The sequence below is a fragment of the Lissotriton vulgaris genome, chromosome 8 (genome assembly GCF_964263255.1).
Source record: "Lissotriton vulgaris chromosome 8, aLisVul1.2, whole genome shotgun sequence".
Classification (NCBI taxonomy): Eukaryota; Metazoa; Chordata; class Amphibia; order Caudata; family Salamandridae; genus Lissotriton; species Lissotriton vulgaris.
In genome coordinates, this window is record NC_141696.1 from 983,654,317 (window position 1) to 983,680,788 (window position 26,472).

General features: G+C 49.2%; 1 protein-coding gene across 12 annotated transcripts in view; it reads left to right on the forward strand.

Annotated features, from left to right (window-relative positions):
- Positions 1-26,472, forward strand: part of MYCBP2 (MYC binding protein 2) — a 2,065,574-nt gene that overhangs the window by 1,920,895 nt on the left and 118,207 nt on the right. For all 12 annotated transcript variants that reach the window (XM_086934832.1, XM_086934837.1, XM_086934835.1 and 9 more), the window contains one exon: positions 14,830-15,039. In XM_086934832.1, the coding sequence (XP_086790958.1) occupies positions 14,830-15,039 (210 nt within the window). The remainder of the gene's footprint in view (positions 1-14,829; positions 15,040-26,472) is intronic.

Consider the following 26,472-nt stretch of genomic DNA (forward strand, 5'->3'; position numbering starts at 1 on the left):
CTACAGTGTGGACACTGCTCCTTGTGGTGATGTTTGTCACCATTCTCTTTTCCATTTTTTCTGCTCAGAAGAAAACTGACGTAGGCGCACCGGGGTTGGACTTGTGTGACCTCGCTGATGTCACATACGCGGGCGACTTCTGGGCGGAGCCCCGTGATGCCGTCCCCCCGGCGCGCAGGGATGCTGAGCAAAAAGTTTCCGGGTCCAGTTTAACGCCTGGGCATAATTCTACGTTAAGGAATCTGCGGCTAGAATTGTCTCTACCAGATACATCATTACCGAAGGTAAGTAACTCGTACATTTTGGCACTCCCACCATAAATGTCACATCTAGTCCAGCATGCATATTTGTGATCACCCCTAAATAAACTAGTTAGATTTGCACATAGTATGTTTGGTGCAGAATTTTAATTTGAAGTAATCGAAAGTGTGTTGTAATGGATACTTCTTTTGGACACCTTCAAGGCTTCCCCGATATTTTCTCAATAATTGGTCTGATGTTGACTTTATATTTTTACTTCAGAGGATCTAGTCCAGTTGAAATATTCGTCGGGGGCTTATATTTCAAGGAGATTGCATGTTGTAGAGGACTGCCTTTTTAGGCCCTGGGCTCCCGCCGGCGCACCTTCAGGCCCCGCGGTTCTGTGTCCAGATCCTGTTGGCCCGGCGGCTCCGCCACGGGCGCCAGCCCCGGGGCCACAGGATCTTGCGCCTCCGGCCCCAGCGCCACAAGGTTCAGTGCCACTGGCCCCTGTACCGCCCTTGGCTCCGCCACAGGCGCCGCACTGGCTGCCGTTTCTTCCGCCCCTGTCCCTGGACCATTCCGTTTAGGTCTAGGATCCGAATTGGGATACGACTCTGGCTAGGCCCCGGACGGCGCCGTTTCCGACGCCGCTTGCCCCTTCTCCGGCTCTGGCCCTGCCGCTGCAAACGACTCCCTCTACACCGGAGCCGGACGAGGACTGGGACTGCTCCGAGGACCCCCTTGCCCGGCAGTGCGACTCTGAGCAGGATTGGGTGGACGACCTTGAAGATGCGGGTGAGCTTTATGGGTCTTCTGACCCGGGCTTTGCCTCTCCTCAACCTACTATGGAGGAGGAAGCTTCCTACACCGTGGTGCTGCGTCAGGCTGCGGAGGCTCTCCATCTCGACCTCCCTGCAGTGGCCCTTAAAGCCAAACTCCTTACGGAGGTGCTCCAGACGGCGTCTGCATCGTCAGAGCCTCTGCTCCCTTTAAATGAGGCCTCACCAAAGTCCTTTTAGGCACTTGGTTGCGACCGGCCACAGGAGCGCCAGTGGATAAAAACGTTGCGGGGCATCATCGCCCGGCGCCTGACGATCCCGCCTTCTTGACCACTCACCCAAACACCGGAGAGCTTGGTCATTTAGGCATCGACGTCGCAGTGCCTTACTCACGGCTCCGCTGGTTAAGGACTCTAAAAGGCTAGACCAATTTGGCAAGAGGTTGTTCTCCTTAGCCAGCTTGGGGTTGCGGTCAGTTAACACCGCCTGCTTATTGGGAGGTTACTCCCACGCAGTGTGGGATTCGGTAGCTCAGGTCTTGCCTCAGTGTTTTGAGTAGGTCCAGGCTGTCCTTTCCCAAACGATTGCGGAAGGTAAGTATGCGGCGAAGTTTGCCATCACGTGTGGTTTGGACACCGCTGATTTGTTGGGAGGGCTATTTCCATGACTGTGGCGCTGCAGCGCCACGCCTGGTTGTGTTCCACTGGGTTCTCACCCGATGACCAGAGCTCGCTCATGAACATGCCCTTTGATGGCTCCAGCCTCTTTGGCGATAAGGCAGACAATGCCCTGGAGCACTTTAAAGACTTTCGGGCCACGGCCAAGTCTTTCGGTCTTTCCACAAAGAACCCTGCCACGCCTGGGTTTCGTTCCTTTAGTGGCCAGGGCAGGGGTACCCAAGCACGCCCTTCCGGCAAGCCGGTGCAGGACCAGCCTCAGCATGGCCGTGGCTGTGGTTTCCATAGGGTCGGGTCTGGTAACCAGCACGCGGGTCAGTCCACTGCCACCCCGCTGCTTCCGCATCTAAGCCTTCCTAATCCGAGCTTCAGGGAGCACCCCACGCCGGTGGGTGACAGGGTCCTCCACCACTGGCGCAAAACGAATTCGGACAAGTGGTTGCTGCTGATAATCCGCCAAGGTTACGCACTCCCCTGTCTGTCCTCCCCCCCGGCCATTCCACCTCGGTAACACCACATGTCGGGGGCTCATTTGACTCTTCTCCGCCAGGTAGTCTCGGCCCTCCTAGCCAAGGGAGCCATCGAATGTGTTCCCGGTCTGGGAGTAGGGTGTGGTTGTTTTTGCCACTACTTTCTGGTCCACAAAAAGGACAAGGGGGGCCTGCGCTCCATCTTGGACCTCCGGGATGTCAATCGCTTCCTCCAGAAGGAGAAGTTCAAGATGCTGACTCCGGCTCAGGTCCTGGCTGCCCTGGACCCCGGAGACTGGTTGGTGGCGTTGGACTTGCAGGATGCTTATTTTCACATCCCCGTCCTGCCGGCCCACCGGCGCTACGTGCGGTTCACAGTAGGCCACAAGCATTTTCAGTTTGCTGTGCTCCCCTTAGGCCTTATCAGTGCCCCTCGGGTGTTCACGATGGTGATGGCGGTGGTCGCAGCTCATCTGTGCCGGTTGGGGGTGTCGGTCTTCCCCTACCTCGACAACTGGCTACTGAAGGCGGACTCTCCCCAGGCAGTCGTCTCCCACCTCCAGACTACGGCAGACCTCCTGAATCTGCTGGGGTTCTTCATCAATGTGCCGAAGTCGCACCTGAGTCCCTCTCAGAAGCTCCCCTTCATCTGAGCGGTTCTGGATTCCACGCTAATTCAAGTCTATCCTCCCGAGCAGCGAGTCCGGGATATTCAGGTTATGATTCCAATCTTTCGGCCTCTATCCCGGGTTTCAGTCAGGATGACCCTCCGGCTCCTGGGCCTCTTGGCCTCCTGCATCCTGCTGGTGCAACATGCCAGAAGGCATATGCGGGCTCTGCAGTGGGAACTGAAGTTCAAGTGGGCACTGCATCAGGGCAACCTGTCCAATCATGTCCAGATCTCGGAGGGCACTGCTCAGCAGTTGCAGTGGTGGCTCACAAATCGCGATTGGGTCTGTGACAGATCCCTCTCCCTTTCCCAACCGGACCACACAGTGGTGACGGATGCGTACCTCCTGGGATGGGGTGGCCACTTGGGAGAGGCAGAGATCAGAGGCCTGAGGTCTCCGGCGAAGTCCCGGCTCCACACATCAACCTTTTGGAGCTGCAGGCGATCCGACTTGCACTGAAGGCATTACTTCCCTCTGTCCGGGGGACGTGTGGTGCAGGTGTTCACGGACAACACCAGCCCCATGTGGTATTGCAACAAACAGGGCGGGGTTGGGTCGTGGACCCAATGTCAGGCGGCTCTGCCCCTCTGGACATGACTGGAACATCAAGGCATTACCTTGATGGTTCAACACCTGGCAGGTTCTCTGAACGCCAGAGCAGACGAACTCAGCCGCCAGTGCCTGATGGATCACGAATGGCGTCTGAACACGGACGTGGCGCAAGGTCTCTTTCAGCAGTGTGGAGAGCCTTGGTTAGATCTATTCACCACCGAAGAGAACGCGCAATGTCATCAGTTCTGCGCGTTGGAATTTCCAAGGCGACACTCGCTCGGCGACGCTTTTCGTCGCGAGCGGAGTTGCAGTCTGTTGTATGCCTTTCCGCCTATACCACTTCTGCCCAGAGTGCTGAAGAAGATTCGGCGCAACCGGGTCCAATTCATTCTTGTGGCTCTGGATTGGGCACGAAGATACTGGTATCCCGAGCTACTCAGCATGGCGATCGATCCCCCGATCTGACTGCCTCTTCGGGTGGATTTTCTTTCGCAGCAGCAGGGAATGGTCCTCCACCTGAACCTATCCAGCCTCCCCCTCCATGCGTGGAGATTGAGCGGCAATAATTGACAGCTTTCGATCTTCCTCCCGAAGTCTGTGATGTGATTTTGGCAGCCAGGCGTTCCTCCACTAAAACGGTATATGCCTGTAGGTGGCACAAATTTGTGGCTGGTGCACAGCGAAGGCTGTGGATCCCCTTTCTGCCCCTCTTTCAGAAGTCCTTCTGTTCCTTGGCACAGCGGGGCTCCATACTGAGCACTATTAAAGGTTATCTTTCTGCCATCTCCGCCTTTCTACGGCTTCCTGTTCAGCCTTTTCTTTTTAGGTCCCCGGTTCTTAACCATTTCCTGAAAGGCATTACACACATGTTCCCTCCGGTTCTGTTTATGATGCCCCAGTGGGACTTGAATCTTGTGTTGACTTACTTGATGTGCGCTCCCTTTGAGCTGCTTCACAATTGTCCTTTGCGTCTTCTCACCTTAAAGACTGCTTTCCTGTTTGCCATCACCTCTGCCAGAAGAGTGAGTGAGCTCCAGGCTCTTCTAAAACTCCTTTCCTTTCTGTTCATCTAGACAAGGTGGTTCTAAGGACCCGTCCTTCTTTCTTGCCAACGGTTGTCACGCCCTTCCACATCGGGCAGACCACCACTTTGCCCACCTTCTTTCCGCCTCCGCATCCTTCCAGTGAGGAAGAGAGGCTCCACCGTCTAGACTCAAAACGTGCACTCTCCTTCTACCTGAGCCGCACACAACCGTTCCGGGTGGATAACCTGCTCTTTGTTGGCTACGTGGGTGCCAAGAAAGGTCGGGTCGTGCACAAGCGGACCATCTCCCGGTGGGTCGTTCTGTATGTGAGAAGTTGGCCTGATATGCAGTGTTCACTATTCTAGTGATCATTATGTATCAGTCCAAACAACCCTTATTGATTGGTTGTAAGTCAACCTTATAGACCAGCTATCCTAGTAGCATGGACAAGAGCAGTCTTTAGGCTAAACTCTAGAGGGCGTGTTAAGCCAGCTGTTATACCATCACATATACCCCTTGAACACCAAGTGAAAGGACACCACACATGTTGTTATGAAAATAAAAGGATATTTATTTATAACACAACAGCCCTGGACTCTTTATGAGGACAGGGCGCTAAGCACAATACAAAGCTCTTAAAGAAATACTGAAAGTCGCACAATTTACGCAAATGCCCGAGGGGCACGGAAAACCATATACTACAAAAGTGGAATGCGAAATTACTAGCAGGAAAGTACTACTCTAGGAGACTTTGGAATCACTAGGCCTACAATGTTGAACCCTTAGATTAGAAGCAGGAGGTCTAGGAACGCCGTGTGCAGAGTGGAAACTCTCACGCGTAATGCGGGACAAAGTCTATGGATACTAGTAAATGCAAAAGTTAGTGTTCTCGGGCGAACCCGACTAGGTAGGTCAAAAACGAAAGTGGATCTAGACACTTAGAGAGTTGGTCTACGCTGGAGCACCATGGTACTCGGTTTACCTAGCCCAGGGGCTGCAGCTGCAAAGGGTTCAAGTGTTGTCGGGAATCCTCGTTGACGAACCAGGAGCCTGAAGTGGAAGTTGCTGGCAGGCGACCAGTGAAGATGTTCCGGACTGATCCAAGGACTGGATCAGCTGAAGAAGAGTACCTGTAAGCAGAGGGGACCAAGTTCTGAATCACTAGCCAGTGATTAGGTGGGCACCAGGATGGCACCGGACGAGGTCACTCAGCCAGGCGAAGAGGTGACACTGGATTCTGCTGCTGCGCGGACCAGGGGTGCTGATGTCGACCAGGCTGGAGGTCTGCGAGCTGTCCCACGTTGGATGTCTGCTGCTGGCGATGCTGGATCCGGTGAAGGAGGCAACAAGCCTTGGCTACGGCAAGCCCACGTGGCGACACAAAATTGCGTCTTGGGTGGACCAGGAGGGTCCGAGGAAGGTCCCCTTCCGGAGGAGACTGGGGCCAGTCTAGAGGAGCTAGACCAGCGGTGAAACAAACGTAGGACGTCGTCTGGAGGGTCACTAGCCAACGGGCAAGTGACCGGACAACGTGACAAGCGACACAGAAGCAAAAGGGCCCCACGCAGATCTGGTGGATGCTGGGGGGCTGGTCTTCGGTGCTCGTGCTGCTTGGGGTTGGGGCTTCTCTTACCCCAATGCACCACTCGAGGGTCCCTCGGCGGTCGTGCTGGTTCTGATAGTCGCCGGGTCCACTGGTCTTGTCGCACCCACGGTTCTCAGCTGTGCTGTAGAGGCAGGTTGAGGTCAGCGAAGGCAGGGAGTCCGGGTCTCGTCGAGCTGGGTAGTCTGGTTCCGGAGGAAGGACGTTTCAGCAAACCGCAAGATAGTTAGGTGGTGCCTGCTGCTGCAGGGTGACTACTCCTTAGTCACAAGGGAGAAATCTTAGGAAGAAGTCTTGAGTTCCTTTCGTAGAAAGTAGTTTCAGGATTCAAAGATGATCTAATTTGGAAGGGTCCCCGCTCCTACCTTTATTCTAAAGAAAGGGGCTGGTACGGGACTAGGTCTTGCCCATGGGTGGGACCAGGAAGGGCAGTGGTTACACCCCTCTCCCATGCCGGACTTTCCCCAGCTCAGGGGCTGGTGTGCCCCTGGAACTGGTTCAAACCGGCAGATGCACAGTGAGCACCGGGGTGCTACTTGCAGTCACCTTCCTATTCAGCCCTGCCTACCTAGGATACACAAAACCCTGTCTGGGATGGTGCTAGCACCGCCCCTGACAGGAAACCCTTTGTCCAAGCTCCCCTCGCTGGAAGGACTCCCAGCTGCAGGGGGTCAGACTTGTGTCTGTGGTGGCAGCATCCATTTTGTGATGCTGAGGCTCGAGTTAACTTTAACCGGGGTTCACAGTTACATACATGTTGTGTCCCTCTAGAAGGGTGGAATGCTAACCCCGTCGCCAGAATTGGCGAGTGGGTAGTATTCCAATTCGTATGACAACTTACTCGACATGTTTTGATAAAGCGATACCAGAGTTGGCAAATAACCGCGAGGATTATAATGCACTTAAGAGTATATGGTACGCGTTATCATGGAACAGCTATTAGGACTTGGTTCCGCAAGCTGCAGACGGGCTCAGCTCATGCCAGAGCACCATCTCACATAATTCCAAGCACTCTGCCTTCAGGATTGTTAAGGCCTGCCATAGGAGTGACTGATAGGAATATATGTGTCCATTTTAGGGTTAGATATAGGTATACTATATCTAAAGCAAAGGGTGATTACACCACCTTGCCCCAGCTGTCGTGCAGCCAGTTGTGTCAGATTTAGATGGCCAGCCAGGGGTGGCATAATACATGCTGCAGCCCCTGGTAGGCCCTGGGTACACCTATGCCCTGGGTACAGGGACTGATAAGGTGGCCCAGTACCAATTGGTAAATGCACCTAAGGCACACATGTTACAATTTAGTGAGAGAACAGCTAGGCTGTGGGTCTGATTAGCAGGCCCACAGCCAGGGAAAGTCGTAAACCAGTGAAGCAAAAAGCAAAAATCTGGGGTGATCATAGGATTGCAGACCCTACTCTCCTACACTGTGAATTAAAGCTCGTTACTCCTTGGCTAAGAAGGAGCCTCCTCTGGCGCTGCGTGCCCATTCCACCAGGGCAATGGCAGCCACTACTGCCTTGGGAAGCGGTGTTCCCTTGAAGTACATTTGTCAGGCAGCTACGTGGGCCACGCTGCACACGTTTACGAAGCACTACTGCCTTAACAGTCGGTTCCGGAGAGATGGTTTCTCTGGCCACTCTGTACTCCATTACTTTTTGGTGTAATCTCGTCTGCAGACCCACCACCGGGGTTGGTACTGCTGGGGTATGTATTCTAACGTAAGGAATCTATCACTAACGTGTCTCTTTCAGATGTACAAGTTACTACTTGTGTAACGATATAGCTGTAAGAGACATTAGTTAGTGATAGATTCCTTACCGCCCCACCCATCCTCCCTGTTCTGCGAGCTGATTACTAGGGTTAAGGTTATCCCCTTATAAGGCCCTAGTTTTATGCACCAATGGTCAGTCTCTTGCATGGCTCTGCGTTTCGGCGCGGAAATTCGTGTACAGAACTGACGTCTGCGCGCATGTGTGGCGCCTAAGTAGTCTCCGTGACGTCATCTCGGTGCTTACGACGCCAGCGACGGATGCAGAGCCACACAACGCCACCTACCGACGCGCAGGGGTACTGCTAAGCAAAACTTTCCAGATCCAGACTGGCGCCTGGGGATATTCTAAGGTAAGGAATCTATCACTAACTAATGTCTCTTACAGATATATCGTTACACAAGTAGTAACTTGTGCACCTAGCTCATCCTCTCACTCACCAAGGACCCCCCACCACCAGACTCAACTTCAAGAAAGGAATGAAGGACTTCGCATCCTGGATGAGCAACAGCTGCCTGAAGCTCAACTCGGAGAAGACAGAGGTCCTCGTCCTCGGACCCTCCCTCTCTGCATGGGACAGCACCTAGTGGCCCGCCTCCCTCGGCAGCCCTCCCATCCCCACGGACCACGCCCGAGACCTCAGCATCGTACTCTACTTCTCCCTCTCCAGGACCCGACAGGTCAACGCCATCGCCTCCAGCTGTTTTAAAATCCTCTGCATCCTCCGAAAGGCCTTCAAATGGATCCCCCCGAATCAAGGAAGATCGTCACCCACGCACTCATAACTAGCAGACTGGACTACGGAAACGCCCACTCAGCCAGAATCAACAAATCTCTGCTCTGCAAACGCCAGACCAAACAGAACACCGCAGCCAGGCTCATCATCAACATGAACACATCACCCAACACCTGCGGAACCTCCACTAGCTCCCCATTGAGAAGAGTCAAAATAACCACTCCTACAAATGCCTCCACAACAATGGACCCCAATCTCCTTCCACATACCCAGGAGAAACCTCCAATCCGCCAACCTCATCGAAACCCAGCGCACCCGCAAAGCCAGAACAGGTGGAAGAGCCTAATCCTACATTGCGGCTAAGACCTGGAACGAGCTCCCGATTTACATCAGAGCCTCCTCCCTGAACATCATCAGGAAGACACTCAAGACCTGGCTCTTCGACTGAACGGAGCTACTTACCTCCAAACCCCCTTCCCCCCCACGCCTTGAGACCCTCACAGGTGAGTAGCGCGTTTTAAAATACCCTGATTGATTTATTGATTTAGTCTTCCCCTATTTAATCTTTATACCAAAAGAGCATATGTATGTTTAGGTATTTGAAGAATTGCAAGTTAAAGAGAATTCCTCACACAGGGATCCAGGTGGTATAATTACACCCGAATTCCCTGTCACCTAACTTTTAAATCCTGATATTATCACATCTTTGAACTCCTGACATTACAAGTAGATCTTGTATCTAGACTGAATCCCTCAGACGCTGACATTCACTTTCTTAGGGGATATTTGCTGACGCTTGCTGTGCACTTACTTCTCCCCTCGCAGCCGGGCTTGGCTCCGCCTCCCTGCACCAGGAACGACCGGCCGGGCTTGGCTCCGCCGGTCCAATGAGTCCTACAACCCCCAGGAGCCCTTGGGGTAAACGCACACGCCTACATCGAGCGCGCCAGGAGGCGCATAAAGCCGTGTCAGGTCCCGCGAGGACGCGTGCGGGACGCGCCAGGAGAAGCCCGGGACAATGGCGGGACTGTCTGTGGCCGTCAGAGGCCAGAGGAGAACAGGCTGGGCCCCCCCTCTGACATCTTATTCAGCAAGGGGTGAGACGCTATTTTGACTCTGCAATAGGCTTGATTTGTTGGTAACTCGGTTTACGGGACTTTTTTCATTAACTGAGACTTCTTATATTGAGATGGCCAAATCTTTATCTAAAGTATGTGTGGGGGATGGGGGGTTTGGGACTTTGGACGCATTCCTGAAACAAGCAGAGACTGTTGTGGCGAAAGAAATTGAACTCGCTGAAAGAAGGTTGTCTTTAGATCCACTTTGTCAAACACTCTTGCCAATAACAACCTTAGAGTCCTCTATAAATATCAATGCTCCCTCTGTTTCCCTGGGTAACTCTGATTGCTAATGGGCAGTCTTAGATGTAAAATCACATGCCATGTCAGTAGATGGAGAGCGGGCGAAGAAGGCATCTTTTTTCTGTAAAGGGCAGGCGCTCTCTAAAGTACCTACATTCCCGTATTTGGGGATTGTCTTTGACGACAGAAGGTCATGGGTCGCACAACGTGCGTGGAAAAAGAACATACTAGCGAGGGCCTCAGGTGCCCTGCTAGGTTTTGCTAAATGGCTGGGCTGTAAGCCACTCCCAGCCCTTTTGAAAATCTACAATGCTAAGTGTGTACCTATGGTGTCATATGGGAGTGAGGTGTGGGGTTACACTGACGTGAGCGAGATACAAATTACAGAAAACATCTTTTTAAGGAAAGTGTTGTCGCTCCCTCAAACTGTAGCTACTTTTAATGTACATGAAGACTTAGGTGTTGGCTATATTTCAGATCAGATCGCCGATACCCCGTTACTGGGGTGGCTGAGAATATGGGCGCAACAAGCTCTGAATTTAAATCAATTAATTATTCAAGATTGCTTGTCCTTAGACAAGGCCTTTGCTATTCCCTGGATCCGTTATATTAAAACTCGAATGGATTCAATGGGTAGCCCTGAGCTGTTTACGAATCCTAGGGCCTTAAATAAAACGGCCATAAAAGCTGCGAAGTCCCAGTTTCTGAACAGACTAAAGCTACAGAGGGAAGGAGAGGAATTGGTAAAACCATCAGTGAGAAGTTTTGTAATGCTGAGTACGGAGCAAGGCATCAAGCCGTACTTAACTTACATAAACAAGCCGTTTCATCTTTTTGTGCTATTAAGGTTTAAGCACAACATGCTTCCATGGTTGTAATCTTTTCCAAAAGGCTTTGCTAAAAGTAGTACTTTGGGGCCTTGCCCATGTGTTAGCTGTTCTGAGCAAGATATGCTTCACATGATCTTTTTTTGTAAGTTTTATGTATCCCATCGTAAGAAATTTATTGTCCCAATATTAAAGGGCTGTAATTTTGAACAAGCCAGACCGGCCCGGACCTATTTACAAAATGCTTGGGTCCGTGGTGGTCTGTTTCAGGGTAGTGAGTTATATTACAGGGGCTATCAGATGCCGAAACAAGTTACTGTTATCTTAATTCGCATATGCCAGGCCTCTTCTTGTATGGACATTTTTTAGTGCAAAATTGATACTGATATGAGTATTTAGATGGATTTTGAAATACCCTGTGGGTGACAAACTGTTTTTATTTTTATTTATTCATTGTGTAGCCAATTCTATAGCATTGTCACTTTGTAATGTATTTAGTGGTGCCATTTGTTTGTATATAATCACGTAGTTATGAATAATTCCTGAATGAAATACTGTTTTGTGCTTTGATGGTTTTAAATGTTTTTAACCGATTAAAGCAACATTTTCACTTGACTGAATCCCAGAGTTGTGTCTCAAGGGTCAACAGACCCTCTTAGCCCACTTTTGCATTTGGGACTTTCCAGACTTGAACCATTGTCTTGATGAAATTTAGTAGAGTATTTGCAAGCTACTCTCCATATTTTACTTTACAGTAAACCCTTATGCAGAGTGCACACCTGTCTGCCTTAACTGAGGTCTCATGTTGAGATGCTCTACTATTAATTGTGAGGCCCAATAATAGTGCCTCACTTCTGGCCATGCTATTCTTCCCCAGAATAAATTTAACAAAATACCTTCTTGCAATACCACCATTCTATAGGAGAGAGTGTAAGTGTTCATTCTGTTTGTTGAAGTAATTTGTGGGTATTGAAAAGGGAGTAGTTGGGAGGAGCTACGCCGTGAACCAAGATGGCCGCATAAGCTCCCGGCTCCGCCGACCTCCGCTGGCGACCCATCTATCCTGTTGTTTATCCTCTACCCACGCCCTGTGCCTGGATGTATGAAGGTTGCCTGATGCCAACGGTGCTGTCCCGGATTTCCTACCTTATTCAGCGACGGAGTTATGTTGTGTCCCATTTTTGGCCTACTACCGGGCTGCCGCCGGGACCTCGATTTTTGAAACACCCGAGAGGGACCTGATCAACATCGGCTTTGGGACCGCGATTGTGGCCGGTCTTCCAGGTCTGAACAATTCTTTCCGCTCTTGACTCTTGTCCTCGTTTATGGATGGTGCCGGAGAGGAGACACTGTGACGTGCTGCGATCCTCCTGTACCGCGGCTGTGGGTTGTGTGCCCGACCCTCGTTTCCCGGTCCGGGGGCTGACGGGCTGCACCCACGGCCGGTGTCTGTCCCGAGTGTGCCAGTTCGGGGCGCCCTTGTTGCTGTGATCGCCACATGTGCGCCCAGAACCCGGTGATGTGGGCCGGAGATTGTGTCCCCCTCCGTCCTCTGGACCCCGGGATGGAGGGGATGGATGGCGCACATTCATTAAGATCTGTAATGGCGGCGATTGGGGCGCTCCGCTCGCAATTCACCGGAGCATGTGTGTCCCTGGCGGCGAAACTGGATAATGTCTGCTCGCGACCGGCCACGGATGCTGCAACGCCTGTACAGAAATCTGTGATCCATACGAGCGATTTGACCCTCCATCTGCAGGGGCCCAAGCGGCAGCCCGACTTTGCTCCTTTGAGAGTTGGCCTCACTTCTCCCTCATTTGCTACAGTACATGGTCTTCCCTCTACGTCTCCTCTCCGGTGGTGTGTTGTCGCTGGATGTCCTGCTCTTCATTGTCGAGTCTCAGGTTCCCGTCGAAGGGGATCGCCATTTTCCTTTGTTCCGGCCCGTCTGCACAACGGACGCCGCCATCTTGAGACCGGGCTTTGTTCCACTTTCACTGCCTTGGTCTGCCATGGACGCTTTGACTGCCTCTGGTCGGATGTGGCCTGGTCGGGATGTGCTCCGGAACGGATTCGCACTGGTCAGGGCTGACTTTGACTTTGAGGTTCTCTTGCTCCTCGCCACTGCTTTGGACCGTCTGAGACGCCTACTTGGTTTGCAACTGTTATGACTTTGGCGATAGAACTCCTTGTGAGGCTTGCGGGGTTGACTTCTGTTTCCCTGGGGTTGTACCGTTTATTTTTGCTGGGACTACACCGAATACCTTGCCGGGCCGGGGGTGGGGGGGGGTTTCCTGGTGACTGTCCTCCCCATGATACTGCTGACTGTTTGCTTCATTGATGATGATTGTGCTATGGGGGGGTCACCGCCGACGGGGGGCATCAGGTGTCCGGGGGCTTGTTTGAATTTCTCCTCCTCCACTTCTTATACTTTTTAAATAATTTCCCTTCTGTGGGGCAGTTCCGGGGCGACAGGCACGCTGTTAGTGGGTTAGGCCGTAGCCATTACAGGGGTGCAGGGTGGCGGGTGTGGGGGGGGTTTGTTATTTTAGTTTGTTTTGTTCTATGGTCCCTATCGCTCTTTTCCGGCTTTGGGAGGGTTCTTTCCTCTTTCGTAGGGTTGGCTGTCTCTTGGCCTTGCACCTTTCCTTTTTCTTTTTTCGGCTTCTCGACAAGCCTCTGTTTTTCTGTTCTTGGGGGGTAGGCTCTCTGGGGTGATTCTTAGAAATGTGGATTATTGTAATGTGGCTTACTGTCCAGTATTATCGCCGTGGCTGCCCGGATTGCATAGTCGCTTTAGTTATGGCCTATCTCCGACTGTAATTGGGGTACGCCCCGATCGTCTCCTTTGTGCTCCTATCCTGTGAGGTGCGATATCCTTGTTGTTGCTGCCCCTACTCTTTTTCTAAAATTTGAAAATGAAAACCTCATATCCTGTTAGCGAGCCCCACAACCGCATCTGGTTTATCATGATATATCCTGTATACTGATTGGCTTCAGTTTCTCCTGTTTTCATTGATTGTCTTTGCGGCCGGCCATGTTGGTTGTGGGCATGCGCATGTATCTCCTTCTTTTTTGAATAAAGGTTTTCAAAAAAAAAAAAGAAAGCAAGTTGTTTGCATACTGTATACAAATTTACAGGGTGAATTATGTTGTATAAGTGTTTTCCAATGGGAGACTTCTTCAGTAAAGCTCCTGAAAGTGACCTGTAAATTCTTTTCAATTAATACCTCTCATTTCATGGTAATACACATACCCAAATATTGGAAATCCTAGATCAAACCTTCAAAAGGACAATACATGTGTTCGTAGCCAGTTTGTTTAAATACAGTTATATATTGTGAAATTTACAGGCTTAATGTCAAACGTCGACCATTTCAATTCATATGATTGTTTATACAGTACACACAGCTAGAGCTGAAATGGTTGACCCACTAAAGAATAAAATTCAATTGTGATTGGGATGTTCCAGATGATTATGTGTAAGACACTTTTGCATTTAAACCAGAGCTTTCAGGGGCTCAGCATTCCCATCCCTGTATGAAGCCTCCTATATATTGGTTCCAGTTAAAAGTAAATGTTCAGGAAGTAGAATATACTTTTTTTGTAGAATGCACATCATTCCAATACTGCCTGTGTTCTGGCAATTTGAAACAATATCACTTAATAAAAAGAGTTTTGCTAAAGAAATAGCATTCTGATAAGTTGTTTCCAGAGAGGTATTAAATCTCATTCTCTCTTGCTATGTATGCCTTTCTTACTCGCTCTGACTTTGTGTTTTTTCCAGTTGGTATTTGAACAGAAGCACTTAATATCCCTTATGATAATTCTTGGTATTTGATGTAGCGATGGTGCTGCTACCTGTTGTATTGTTTGTTCCATTTTCACTAGCATCAGGGCGAGACCTCTATATTCAGTTGTAAATAGTGTAGTACTGGCTTAGAGTTCTACTCAGCAAATTCCTATGAGTGCCACAATTATGTTGTTTTGATGTCTTCATTTTTGTGGTCTCTATTGCAAATGTGAATAGTGAAAGCTTGCAGAATTAGCAGAAAAGTTGAATGCTATTAATGTTTGAGAATAAAATACTACCATGCTCTTTCTTTATTTTAGAACAAAATAAACCATACAGTTTTAAAGGACTTGTTGGATCCAATTAAAGATCTCTATGAAGATGTTCGGCGGAAAGCTTTAATGAGGTTGGAATATGAAGGACTGCATAAAAGTGAGGCCATTACAACACCAGGTGTACGGTTTTACAATGACCCTGCCAGTTATGCAATGAACAGATATGCTTACTATGTCTGCTTCAAATGTAGAAAGGTAGGTTATATGTTGCTTCATTGCTACATTAACAGTGTTCAGTTTTATTATGCAGAAGTATCCTAGAATGTTAATTATTCTAGAATGTTTAGTGTCACATAAATCCAAACTGGGAATTATCACAAACCAGTAACTAGCTCATAATATTGGAGTCAGTTTATTGAACCTTTATACTTTTTATTTACAATTGTAAGTCCCTGGATTTTTGTCATATATGATGAGATTAATTCCAACTATGTAAACGGTGTAATTTTAGTGTTTGGCAATGTTTGCTCTTTGTGGAACAAAGAAATGTGATTATAAAATGAATGAAAATTGAAAGCTTTAATTGGACCAGTTTAAAGTGGCTCATTCATTTTTAATTCCTCTGATGCTTTGCTCTTCCTATTTTCAATTTGTTCATAAATATCTGTGGGTACCTGTAGGCATCTCATTAAAAATCATCTCAAGACTAAATCCATCATTATAAAAAAAAATCTTCAGGTGGACCGCAAACCGAGCTTCCCTCTGTGCACTACTACCGCATGTTGCGTGTGAGGGCGTCCCAGAGAAGAGCCCAGCTTTAACCTCTCAGTAACCTTATCCTTTTGTCCATCTGAATGATTACATGTTTTGTGTAAAGTGCTCTGAATCTCAAGGGCCTAGTATGCGCTTCATAAAACTGTATTAAAAAAAGCATAGTATCTAGTTACTTCCTGGTCTACTCTGGAGATGAACCAGGCCTATCTTCGGCTTTGAGTACTTAACGTATTACCCTAATTTTCTGTGAAAGGTCCATTATCTGGGCTATGGATGGTCTCTCATCTGTCACAACTGTCATGACTGACAAAGAAGGAAAAATCTTTTTTCAAATCCTGCTCTACTGATGGTTGAAGTGATGACCCCACATGAGCAAAGTATTGGTTTTATCCAGTGCACAAAGCTTCACCCTGCGACATTTGTAAAACCTTTAGCACTATATTTAGTGTAGAAAAGAAATATCCTCCTTCTAAGTGGGATGCCCGCTCTCATGGGTATGATTCAGTTAAAAGTACCTCCACCAAGCACTTCCACAAAAGCAGAGCAATAAAGGAAAGATGGGGGTTTCAAAGCTCATCATACAACCTAAATCATCAGAGGAAAAATACTGAAGTTCCCTCAGGAAAAAAGCTCAAAGGACAAACACCAACCTGTGAATAAAACTGCATAAAAAGTCCAGCTCTTGACTGAACTTCAGTCCTAATGATGACCTCTCAGTCATGCTAGTGCAGACAAAAAAGAAGCCACTGCCTTTGTTGACGTTGGCAACGACATTCCTATTAACACTTATAGGACAAGGGTCATTGACGACCATGAAGACATGTTCATCGACTACAACCCCATCAAGGCCATCGTCGACTACAACTTTCAGCAGCACGACCATCGTTAATGAAGACTCCATCTACAACCACACCATGGATATGTTTCATTCCTCCAATGAAGACAGCCCCTCTTTCACTGTCGACATCTCACGCAGGAAAGACACCTACTACCTCGTTGACGGCAGCCCTGTCAACGATACTGTTGATGACAGATTTTTCAACACCAATTACCCTTTCAACCACAACTGTAACATCAAACCTAGCAAAACCCAGATACTGGACTCTTACAATGGAGGCAGATCTCAGCAAGCAGTAAGCCTCCGAGGCAGCCTAGTATCTTATAGAGTTGGTTTTGTGTTACTTCCCTTAGTTTGACGAAGATGCCTTAAATGAAGAGTACGTTTACTAGGAGTATCAGTATCAGCCACAGACATTAGTACATAAAAGCTCTCTTCAATCTTATGGACCTTATTGTTACTGTAAGGAACCAGAGGTCATGCAGGTGCGTTCTTTTGTTACCTTTGCAGCAGATGATGGAAACCTTTCAAAGATTGCTTTCTCAACAGCCTGCAGGGCAACCTATGCGCACCCTGCCTTCGACCCAATCATTGGTACTCTTTCTGCTTCCACATATGCCACCTCCATCTCCATCACCTTGTTTGGACATAACTCAGAGCGGTCAATCAAACACTGGTCCCACCAATGCCTAAGGATATAAGCAATGAAGACACATCAGATTGTGTATGTTCAGATTTGGAAGAAGGTGACCCCCACAATGACTTGACAGAAGCAATGATGAATGGGACAACTATATCATAAATCCACAAAAGAAGACTGCCCCTAGATTGTGGTCCTAAAGGTATCTACAGAGTTAGGGGAAGATGCATTGCCAATGGGGGCATCTCATAAAAAGTTACGGACTGGCCTCACACCCCGCCTGGTATCATGCTTCATCATTGGCTAAAACTTAGTTTGATAGAGGGGACCAGATCTCGATAATAGAGTTTGGCAATCCACATTGGGTCACTTACACAGAGCACTTATAAGGTTTTTTTGTCTGCGCCGTTTGTTGTCTCCTTTATGTTGTAAGTTTGCAGATGCTGATGATAACGTGAGGACACAGGCGAGTACCAGTCTGTTAATTCCTCCCCAGGTGCTGCTCCCGTGAGGTTCTGCCAACTCGCCTCCCCCTTTTTTCGAAGGTTACATCTTCTTAGAAAGGCACAATGAGGGTAGTTGGTTGCCACAATATTGTTACACACACGTTTTTAGCTTCGAACCAGTGACTATATTGAGCACACTGAGACAGGAAGGTTTATATATATCCTCTGTTGAGTGGGTAATAATAAAAAATACATGGGAGATCATTGAGTCCACATCATTTAGGGGCAGGTCCTTTGTTGTTGAGAGGGTATTGAGTGGGGGGCGACCTGTTTAAACCCAGATATTCCCCCTAAGGCTCCTAGTAGTTTAGAGTTACTCTAAAGTTAATCAAGAACCTACTGAAAGTCAAATGACCCTGTGGAGCCAACCTAAACCAGTGGGCCACTACCCATGTGGGAATTGTGTGTACTGCCTACTTACCACTACCATGAAGAAAGTCGATATTGGCACGGGCAACCCCTGTGTAGTGTAGTTCCTATATTCCCAATAGGCTCTGCTCATTGGAATAATATAGCCTATAGATTTGACGTAGGACTTAGGTCGACAAGGTCTCTATTGAATATATTAGACTTAATTGTGAGTGCCAGCTAGCTCAGAGATCACTAGAAACTTTCTCGGATTCACAAGAAGGGATTAGTTTCTGACAACTGCATAAACATGACAACTTTGTTTCCCCAAGATAAAACTGATCTTCAGAGTCGTGGAAACAATAGATATGTATTTCACTCAGTCAATCGTGCATGCTTTGTTTCACCAGAGGTGCAGAGAAACAAAGAGACAGGCGTTTTCAATAAAAGTATTTATTGAACAGTCTTCTTTCTCATGCAAACGAAATGAACGGCTACAATCATAATACTGGTTGCAAAGTATAACGCGTACAGTAAAAAGAGTATTATAAAATAATACTGTTAAAGCATGGTATAGTTTCTAAGCCATAAAATACATACATAAATAACGAAGACTAAAAGTACTCAACTGGTGCTTCTAAAGTACTCCTACCCCAATGTACCTAACCTAAGTCTTATACGAGGGAAGAAGTAAGTGAGGGGAAGCATAGGTTTAGTTTCTTTGCCAAGAATCTAACCAAGATTTCTCTCAGGGTTTAATCAGCTCAGTGTCTTGGTTTTTAGAATGAAGGAGGTCTGGTATCTCTGTCTCGGGACTCGATTTCCCAACACCCCGCAAGGGGAGCTTGGAAACACTGGAGCTGGATTCTCCGTGAGAGAAAGGTAGCCTCTCTGTCAGTGCATCAGCTGGAGGGTCGGCTTCCTTTAGCACTTGCTGTAGCGACCTGCGTTGGGCAAGTAGATAGTCGAACTGCTCCAAACCACTGTGTGTTTGCTAGGGCAAGTGTAGGCATATTTATACCTTGAAGGTGCCTAGTTTGACGTAAAGTTGGACATACTAACATCACCAAAGAATGTAGTTCTTTGAAAACGCCATGATTTCTAGGACAAATCAATATTCAAGAAAGGGGATGTCCCTGACTGTTCAAGCAGAGTTTTTCCAAGAAATCGTTGTGGCTTTTTGGAACTAGTGGAAGTAGCCATGCCTGTATTTGGACTGGATGGGTTACGTCTAAATATGGTTATGATTTCTGTGCTTATATAAGGACAAGGTGATTTGTACCTATATAAGGGCATGAATTGGGAAAATTACACTAGGGTCCTTAAAAGCTATACAACACTTACTCCACTTTATTATGTTAGATATTACTAAATTCTAAGCATTTAAAACATATCTAAAGCATGATGTGTAAAAAATCCCTCCTAAAATACATAGAATGCATTTGAAATGGTTATACACGAAAATTATCATTTATGCTGTACGCATTTTTAAAGCAATATGTCATTCAAAGCATGTACTGTGAAACTAGAAAAAATGCTTTATCAGAATGAGTCATGAAATAACATTGATGAAATGGCTCTTAAATACAGAAGAAAGGTCGAGACCATTCCATGACAGAAAATATATACTGTTTTTAGTTGTGGACAAGGTAAAATATTGTCTCTTGGGAGTGTTTCAAAGAATTCTTGTTCTCTAAAAATAGTTCTACTTTAAGCAGATTACTTTGTGCCAAAAAAAAGTTCAATTTTGGAAAAGTCTAATCGGAGACAAATAGAGTTCTAAAGCTGAAAGCTTTGTTATTAAAAATGAAGGTCGAATACAGAGTCCCATAGAACGCTGTGTGCTAACTTCAAAAGTCATTCTCGTTGGTAGAAGAAAAAATTAAATCTTCTAAGCTGGCAAAAAAATTGTCTACTTCAGTAGATGAAAGTTGAACTGCCTAGTTAAGTAAACCAATAGCACAAAAATGTGAAGCATCAGCGTTAGCTGCATTAGCAATGTTCGTCGGAGATGGAGCTGAAGTTGGTATCTGTGTGCCTGTCGATCCACGTATCTCACCGTCAGCAGATTGCGTCTGTGAGATCTCAATGAATGCCGTCATCAGGATTGGTAGCTGCTGGGGACAACACAATGCATGGGCCGTTACCAAACCAAGCAGGGTATCATCATCCGTTGGCAGTGCTGATGGAAGTGTTAGATGTCCAACACGCATTCTTCTCCACCTAGCAGGCATCGTAGAACAGGTAAGATGCAATCTTGCCAGATTGGTCGGAATGATAGGAACCACGTGTTATTCAGGTCTCTTAACCGAGCCAGGCCCAGGATCTGTATCATGCGCTCAAGACACTTCATTGCCAGGAGAGTGTTCTCAATGGTAATCTGGGTGTCGTTGCTGACCGGACTTGCCACATCGGAGCAGAAGGAACAAGAATAGTATTCCTGCTACGAGTCCCAAACTAAGAGGCAGGCTGCTGAACACAGAGTGCACGAAATTTCAAAAAATGCCTAGGACTGCTTCAAAGGGTGCTAATAGTCCCGAAAAAACGGTCTTAAATACATGTACAATACCACTGGTATCAGACCTGTTTAAGATACGACCTAACATTTCTACAAAATGTATGGGGCAGTTTGTTGATAATAGGGCATGTATCTCTGCAGAGGACCTTGCAACTTGTAGTTGATATGTCTCTTTAGACGAGGTCAGTGGCACAATTTTTTTGTAAAAGAATGGCTTTCATTCTGCTTAAAGTATCAATTCGAATAGAAGAGATGTTCAGTGAAGGCCAAAGCGGTGACTTCCCATCTGTTTTAGCTTTAGAAAACAATACTTGTATACAACAAGTGACCCTGGCTGACACAGTTACGAGATAAGGTTTTCCTGGCCTCATCCACAACAGCTTTGATCATTCAACATTATATAGCTCCGTTAGAAAGCTGCCTAAATATTGGATCTATCACTGCTGCTGGAGAACCTTGCAGGTGGCAGGATAAGTTATTCGAAGAACCTTCACAGGCCCCATGTAAATTAATATCCTGGCATAAGAGTGTACCACTTAGTGCACTTTTGCATTGTGTACCACTAAGAAATACCTCTTTTCCCCCACTCCAACATCTGTGTGTGTATGGTAATTCCCAGGTTGACTTCATGTATTCTTTACCCAACTTTTAATAAACGGCTACTGGTATATGTTTCAAACAGTATTGAAAGTTGAAAATTGTGACAGGCAGAGTGATTATTTCGTGTATTATCCATTCTGTTGCAGGCTTTTCCAAAACAGTTAATGGTAATCTTTCCAGTATTTCAATACTCAGCACTGTATAGTTTGCTCCTTTCTGTGCCAAACTGATTTGTTTATCTGTAAGGTTAAATAGAGCAAACAATGACGTGGTGTTGATTAGACGCCATGGCACATATCCAGAACGAAGATTTTGCAACGTCTAGCCTAATAGCATTATAGAACGTAATTGTGACTGTCCATGCTGTAGCATGAGCAAGTCCTGTTCCATTATGTCAATGGCAGAGGATACTATGCTGTCCAAAGAATAAATTCTGGATGACAGGGTTGTTAACCCATTGTCAACTACAGAGAGTGCTTTCTCTAAATTAATACGAGCAATTTCTCGTATTATTTCTGCAGTCTCTGCCTGTGTCTCTTACCAAGCTTCATTATAAATGGCATATATATACCTGCATATATGAAACATTTATAATGTTGTTTTGCCGGACCTTGTAAGAAGTCCCTTAAATCAACGTCATCTTTAAGTAAAGATAAGTGTTGTTTAACATCTGTAAGTAGATTTTTGTAGCCAGTCAAGGCACAGTTTTTCTACACTGTATGTTATTACTTTCCCTGGATGTTGTCTTCGGACATATCTTGGATCTGGCCTAGTTACTGTAAACCCTTGTGTTTTGTTCAGGAATCTATCTTGACAGTTATTTGTGTCTGTGGGCCAGATTAACCATTTCTTCCAATCAGGATCAGTTCTGTTTTTAAGTAAAATAGTTTTGACGTTGACCCCTCCCTCTGAAGTGTTTTTACTTTCAGGTGTAGGTGTAGGTATAGACGGTTTGTTTAAGTCTTTTATCTTGGCTAGGCCAAGGCAGGATGTCTGTTGCACAGTGTCATTCAAAAACATTATTTGTTCAGGGAAAATGCAGGTTCGAAATAAAGCTTCTATTCCCTGCATTTGCCATTCTTTTGAGCCCCAGACAGTTTTTGTTTCTATGTTGTCACTCCAAAAGTCGAAAGCTAACGAGGACAGCTGGGCATAAATTGCTGCTGAATAAATTTGCTTTGTATTGGTCAACATACTTTTCATTCCTGTCTTAACATTTTTAAAGTGAAATGTTTCCGGATTTGTGGTATTAAAACCTGAGAAGTATGGAAATTCTTCATAGAATGTTTTTGAGCTACCTTTTGGTGCCATTGGACAATGTCCCCATTGATTGAAAGTATAAGCATTTCTAGGGCTTGCAGATTTGTGCAAGTAATGATGACCATAGTGATTATAACAATACATTTGTGCATAATCTGATGAACCTTCTAAGTATTCATGGTTTGTAAATTTTGCAGACATCTCTAAATCTGACATGATATTATTAACAGTCTCAAAGTCCCAATCATCAGAAAATGTGTTTTGTGAAACAAAGTCACTCAAGGAAACCTTGAATTGATGTGGAATCTTCAGCATCTCTGCCGACCATAGATATCATAATCAGTTCTATCCCATGCTATACCACGAGTTATAGGAACGGCTGTGATGTTCACTGATGTCAAGTTCCTTTGTTAACGATGAGATGATCTGTATGGCTTCAGGAGCAAGTTGATGTTCTTACTTGCTGTGTCCATTTTACTACATCTTCCATTTATCAGCATCCCCAAAGTTAATACCATATCTGAAAGAGACACGTTAGTGATAGATTCCTTACCTTAGAATATCCCCAGGCGTCAGACTGGATCCGGAAATTTTTGCGTAGCAATACCCCTGCGCGCTGGTAGGCGTCGTCTGCGGCTCCGCGTCCCTCGTCGGCGTCGTGAGCGCCGGGATGACGTCATCGGAGCATATAGACGGCGCCCATGCGCGCTGACGTCAGTTCTTCTTTTTTCCGCGCCAGCTAGCGCAGATCCGGAAGAAGCTCTACCCTCAGTCACTTTTTGACTGAAAACTTTTTTGATCTTTTTGATCCTCTAGTTAGTCGATCTCGACTATCGGTGCCAGGGATGCCCGGGTTCAAGCCTTGCTCGAAGTGCGGCCGACTCATGTCGGTCACGGACCCCCATCGCCGGTGCCTGAAGTGCTTAGGCCTCGACCACGACGATCGAACCTGCTCCGACTGCCGGGCCCTGACGTCGAAGGCTAGGCGGGAGCGGTCCCGCAAGCGTCTCGAGCTGAGGCAGTCGGCCCCGCGCCGCTCCAGGTCCCGGTCCCGGTCCCACGGGAGGTCGAGGGACAGGTCGCGAGGTCGGAGTCATCGACGTTCCGGGAGTGGACACCGATCGTCTGGTTCCAAGTCCTCAGGTAAGAGGCATGAGAGGTCGGAGCGACACCATCGGTCCTCCGACCCGCCCCGTCGCTCGCACGATGCGACCGGGGATTCGGGCGACACCGCCCACGCGGCTCCGCGGGAGTCGCAAGCGTCGCCGCCTGCCCCACACCTTCGGGTCCCTGGGCACGGCGCGTCGCAGGAGGAGGTCGAGAGGTACCTCATGGCCATGAGGGCCCTCCCTCCTCAGTCGGTTCCCGTGGCGCCTTCGGGCCGATCGGCTCCGTCTGGAGGTCCTTCCGGGTCGGGCGCTTCGGCCCCGACGACGTCGGGTGCTTCGGCCCCGGCGCCGCTGGCGACTTCGGTCCCGGCGCCGCGCGACCTCGCTGGATCCGGCTCCGGATCCGGGACCTCGCCGGTCGACCCTACGACCTCGCCGGCGACGTCCCTTCAGGTGTCGTCCCCGGCAGCCGAAGTGGTTGCCGACCCCAATGCTTCCTACGGTCCTACTCAGGTGTCGGAGGGGCGCCGCTGGGCGCCGATTCCGTCGGCCTTCGGAGAGTTCTATCTCCACGAGGAGGCCCTGGCTGTTAATCCTGGTCTCCGGGAGCCGGGTGACGAGGAGCAATGGGAGGGGTCCGAGGACCCTCTGGCACGTGATTGCCAGTCTCATCAGGACTGGACATATGAGCTTGGGGAGGCCAGTGGTATTGACACCTCGCCAGACACTGGATTTACGTCGCCCCCGACTGTGGCTTCGGAGGCGGGTTCTGCTTACAGTGTAGTGTTGACGAAGGCAGCTAAGGCCCTAAACCTTGAGCTCCCCGTCGCGGCCGTGAGGACTAATCTCCCCACTGAGGTCCTCAAACAGCAGTCCGGCTCCGCGGAGCCCCTTCTGCCGTTCAATGAGGCCTTGTGTGACGTTCTGCTGGGCACTTGGTCCAAGCCCGCCACAGGTCCCCCTGTGGATAGGAACGTGGCCAGACGCTACCGCCCGGCACCGGGCGACCCTTGCTTTTTGTCCACCCACCCCACCCCCGAGAGCCTGGTCATCCAGGCCTCCAACTCCCAGACCGCATTCCCGTCGGCCCCGCCCGACAGGGAATCCAAGAGATATGAGCAGTTCGGGAAGAAGGTCTTCTCGTCTGTGAGCCTAGGGCCCCGGTCAGTGAACACCAACTGTCTCTTGGGCCGCTACACCCACACTCTGTGGGACACGGTTGCGGAGGTGCTGCCACAATGCCCTGAGGAGGTCAGGGCTAAACTCAGCCAAACCCTTGCGGACGGCCGAGATGCGGCACGCTTTTCTATCCGGTGTGGGCTGGATACCACGGACTCACTGGGCAGGGCGATGGCAACGACGGTGGCGGTTCGACGCCACGCCTGGTTGAGGTCCGCCAATTTCTCGGCCGATGTCCAGGCCACCCTCCTGGACATGCCGTTTGATGGCCGTCGCCTCTTCGGCGACAAGGCAGACCATGCGCTAGAACGTTTTAAGGACTCCAGGGCCACGGCCAAGTCCTTGGGCCTTAGGGCCCCACGCCAGCAATCGGGTGCCTTTCGCTCCTTTCGTGGCCACGGAAGGGGCGCCCCACCACGGACCGTCAGCCACGCGCCGCAGAATGTTCAGCAACGCGGTGGCGGCCGTGGGAACCGCCGTGGCGGTGGTCGGGGCCAGCGGCGAGGCCAGTCCACACCTCCCTCAGCAGCCCCCGCCTCAAAACCTTCCTAGTCCGAGTTTTCAGGCCCATGTGACGCCTGTGGGAGGCAGGGTTCGCCATCACCTCTCCCACTGGCATACAGTCACTTCGGACAGGTGGGTGCTGCAAATTGTCCGAAGGGGTTTCTCCCTCCCCTTCGAGTCTTCCCCTCCATCCATGCCACCTCAATACCACCGTGTGTCGGGGGATCACTTGCAACTTCTGCAAGAGGAGGTTTCGGCCCTCTTGGCCAAGAGGGCCATCGAGCGCGTTCCTGGGCCAGAAGTAGGACGTGGCTGTTATTCCCACTACTTTCTGGTACCCAAGAAGGGCAAAGGGGGCCTACGCCCTATCTTGGATCTGCGGAACGTCAACGGCTTCCTCCGGACGGAGAAGTTCAAGATGCTCACTTTGGCTCAGGTCCTGGCTGCCCTGGACCCAGGAGACTGGATGGTAGCGTTGGACTTGCAGGACGCCTATTTCCACATCCCCGTCCTGCCGGCCCACCGGCGTTACCTGCGGTTCACGGTAGGCCTGGAGCACTTTCAGTTTACCGTGCTCCCCTTCGGCCTTACCAGCGCCCCACGGGTGTTCACGAAAGTGATGGCGGTGGTCGCAGCCCATCTGCGCAGGCAAGGGGTGTCAGTCTTCCCCTACCTCGACGACTGGTTGTTGAAGGCGGGCTCGCCCCAGACAGTCGTCACCCACCTCCAGACCACGGCCGACCTCCTGCACTTGCTGGGGTTTTCCATCAATGTGCCGAAGTCACACCTGTGTCCCTCTCAGAAGCTCCTTTTCATCGGAGCGGTTCTCGACTCGGCGCAGTTTCGGGTTTACCCACCCGAGCAGCGGGTTCGGGATATTCAGGCTCTGATTCCTGTCTTCAGGCCGTTATCCCGGGTCTCGGTCAGGTTGACGCTGCGGCTTCTGGGACTGATGGCCTCCTGCATCCTTCTGGTGCGTCACGCCAGGTGGCGGATGCGGGCTCTGCAGTGGGACCTGAAGTTTCAGTGGGCCCAGCATCAGGGCAACCTGTCCGATCATGTCCTGATCTCGGAGGGCACTGCAAAGCAACTGCAGTGGTGGCTCACGGACCGCGACTGGGTCAGTGGCAGACCCCTCTCTCTACCCCAGCCGGAGCACGTAGTTGTGACGGACGCGTCCCTCCAGGGCTGGGGAGGCCACATGGGAGAGGCGGAGATCAGAGGCCTCTGGTCTCCGGCGGAGTCCCGGCTCCACATCAACCTTCTGGAGCTGCGGGCGATTCGTCTTGCACTGAAGGCATTCCTCCCCTCTGTCAGGGGGAGCGTGGTGCAAGTGTTCACCGACAACACCACCGCCATGTGGTACTGCAACAAACAGGGCGGTGTGGGGTCGTGGACCCTTTGCCAGGAGG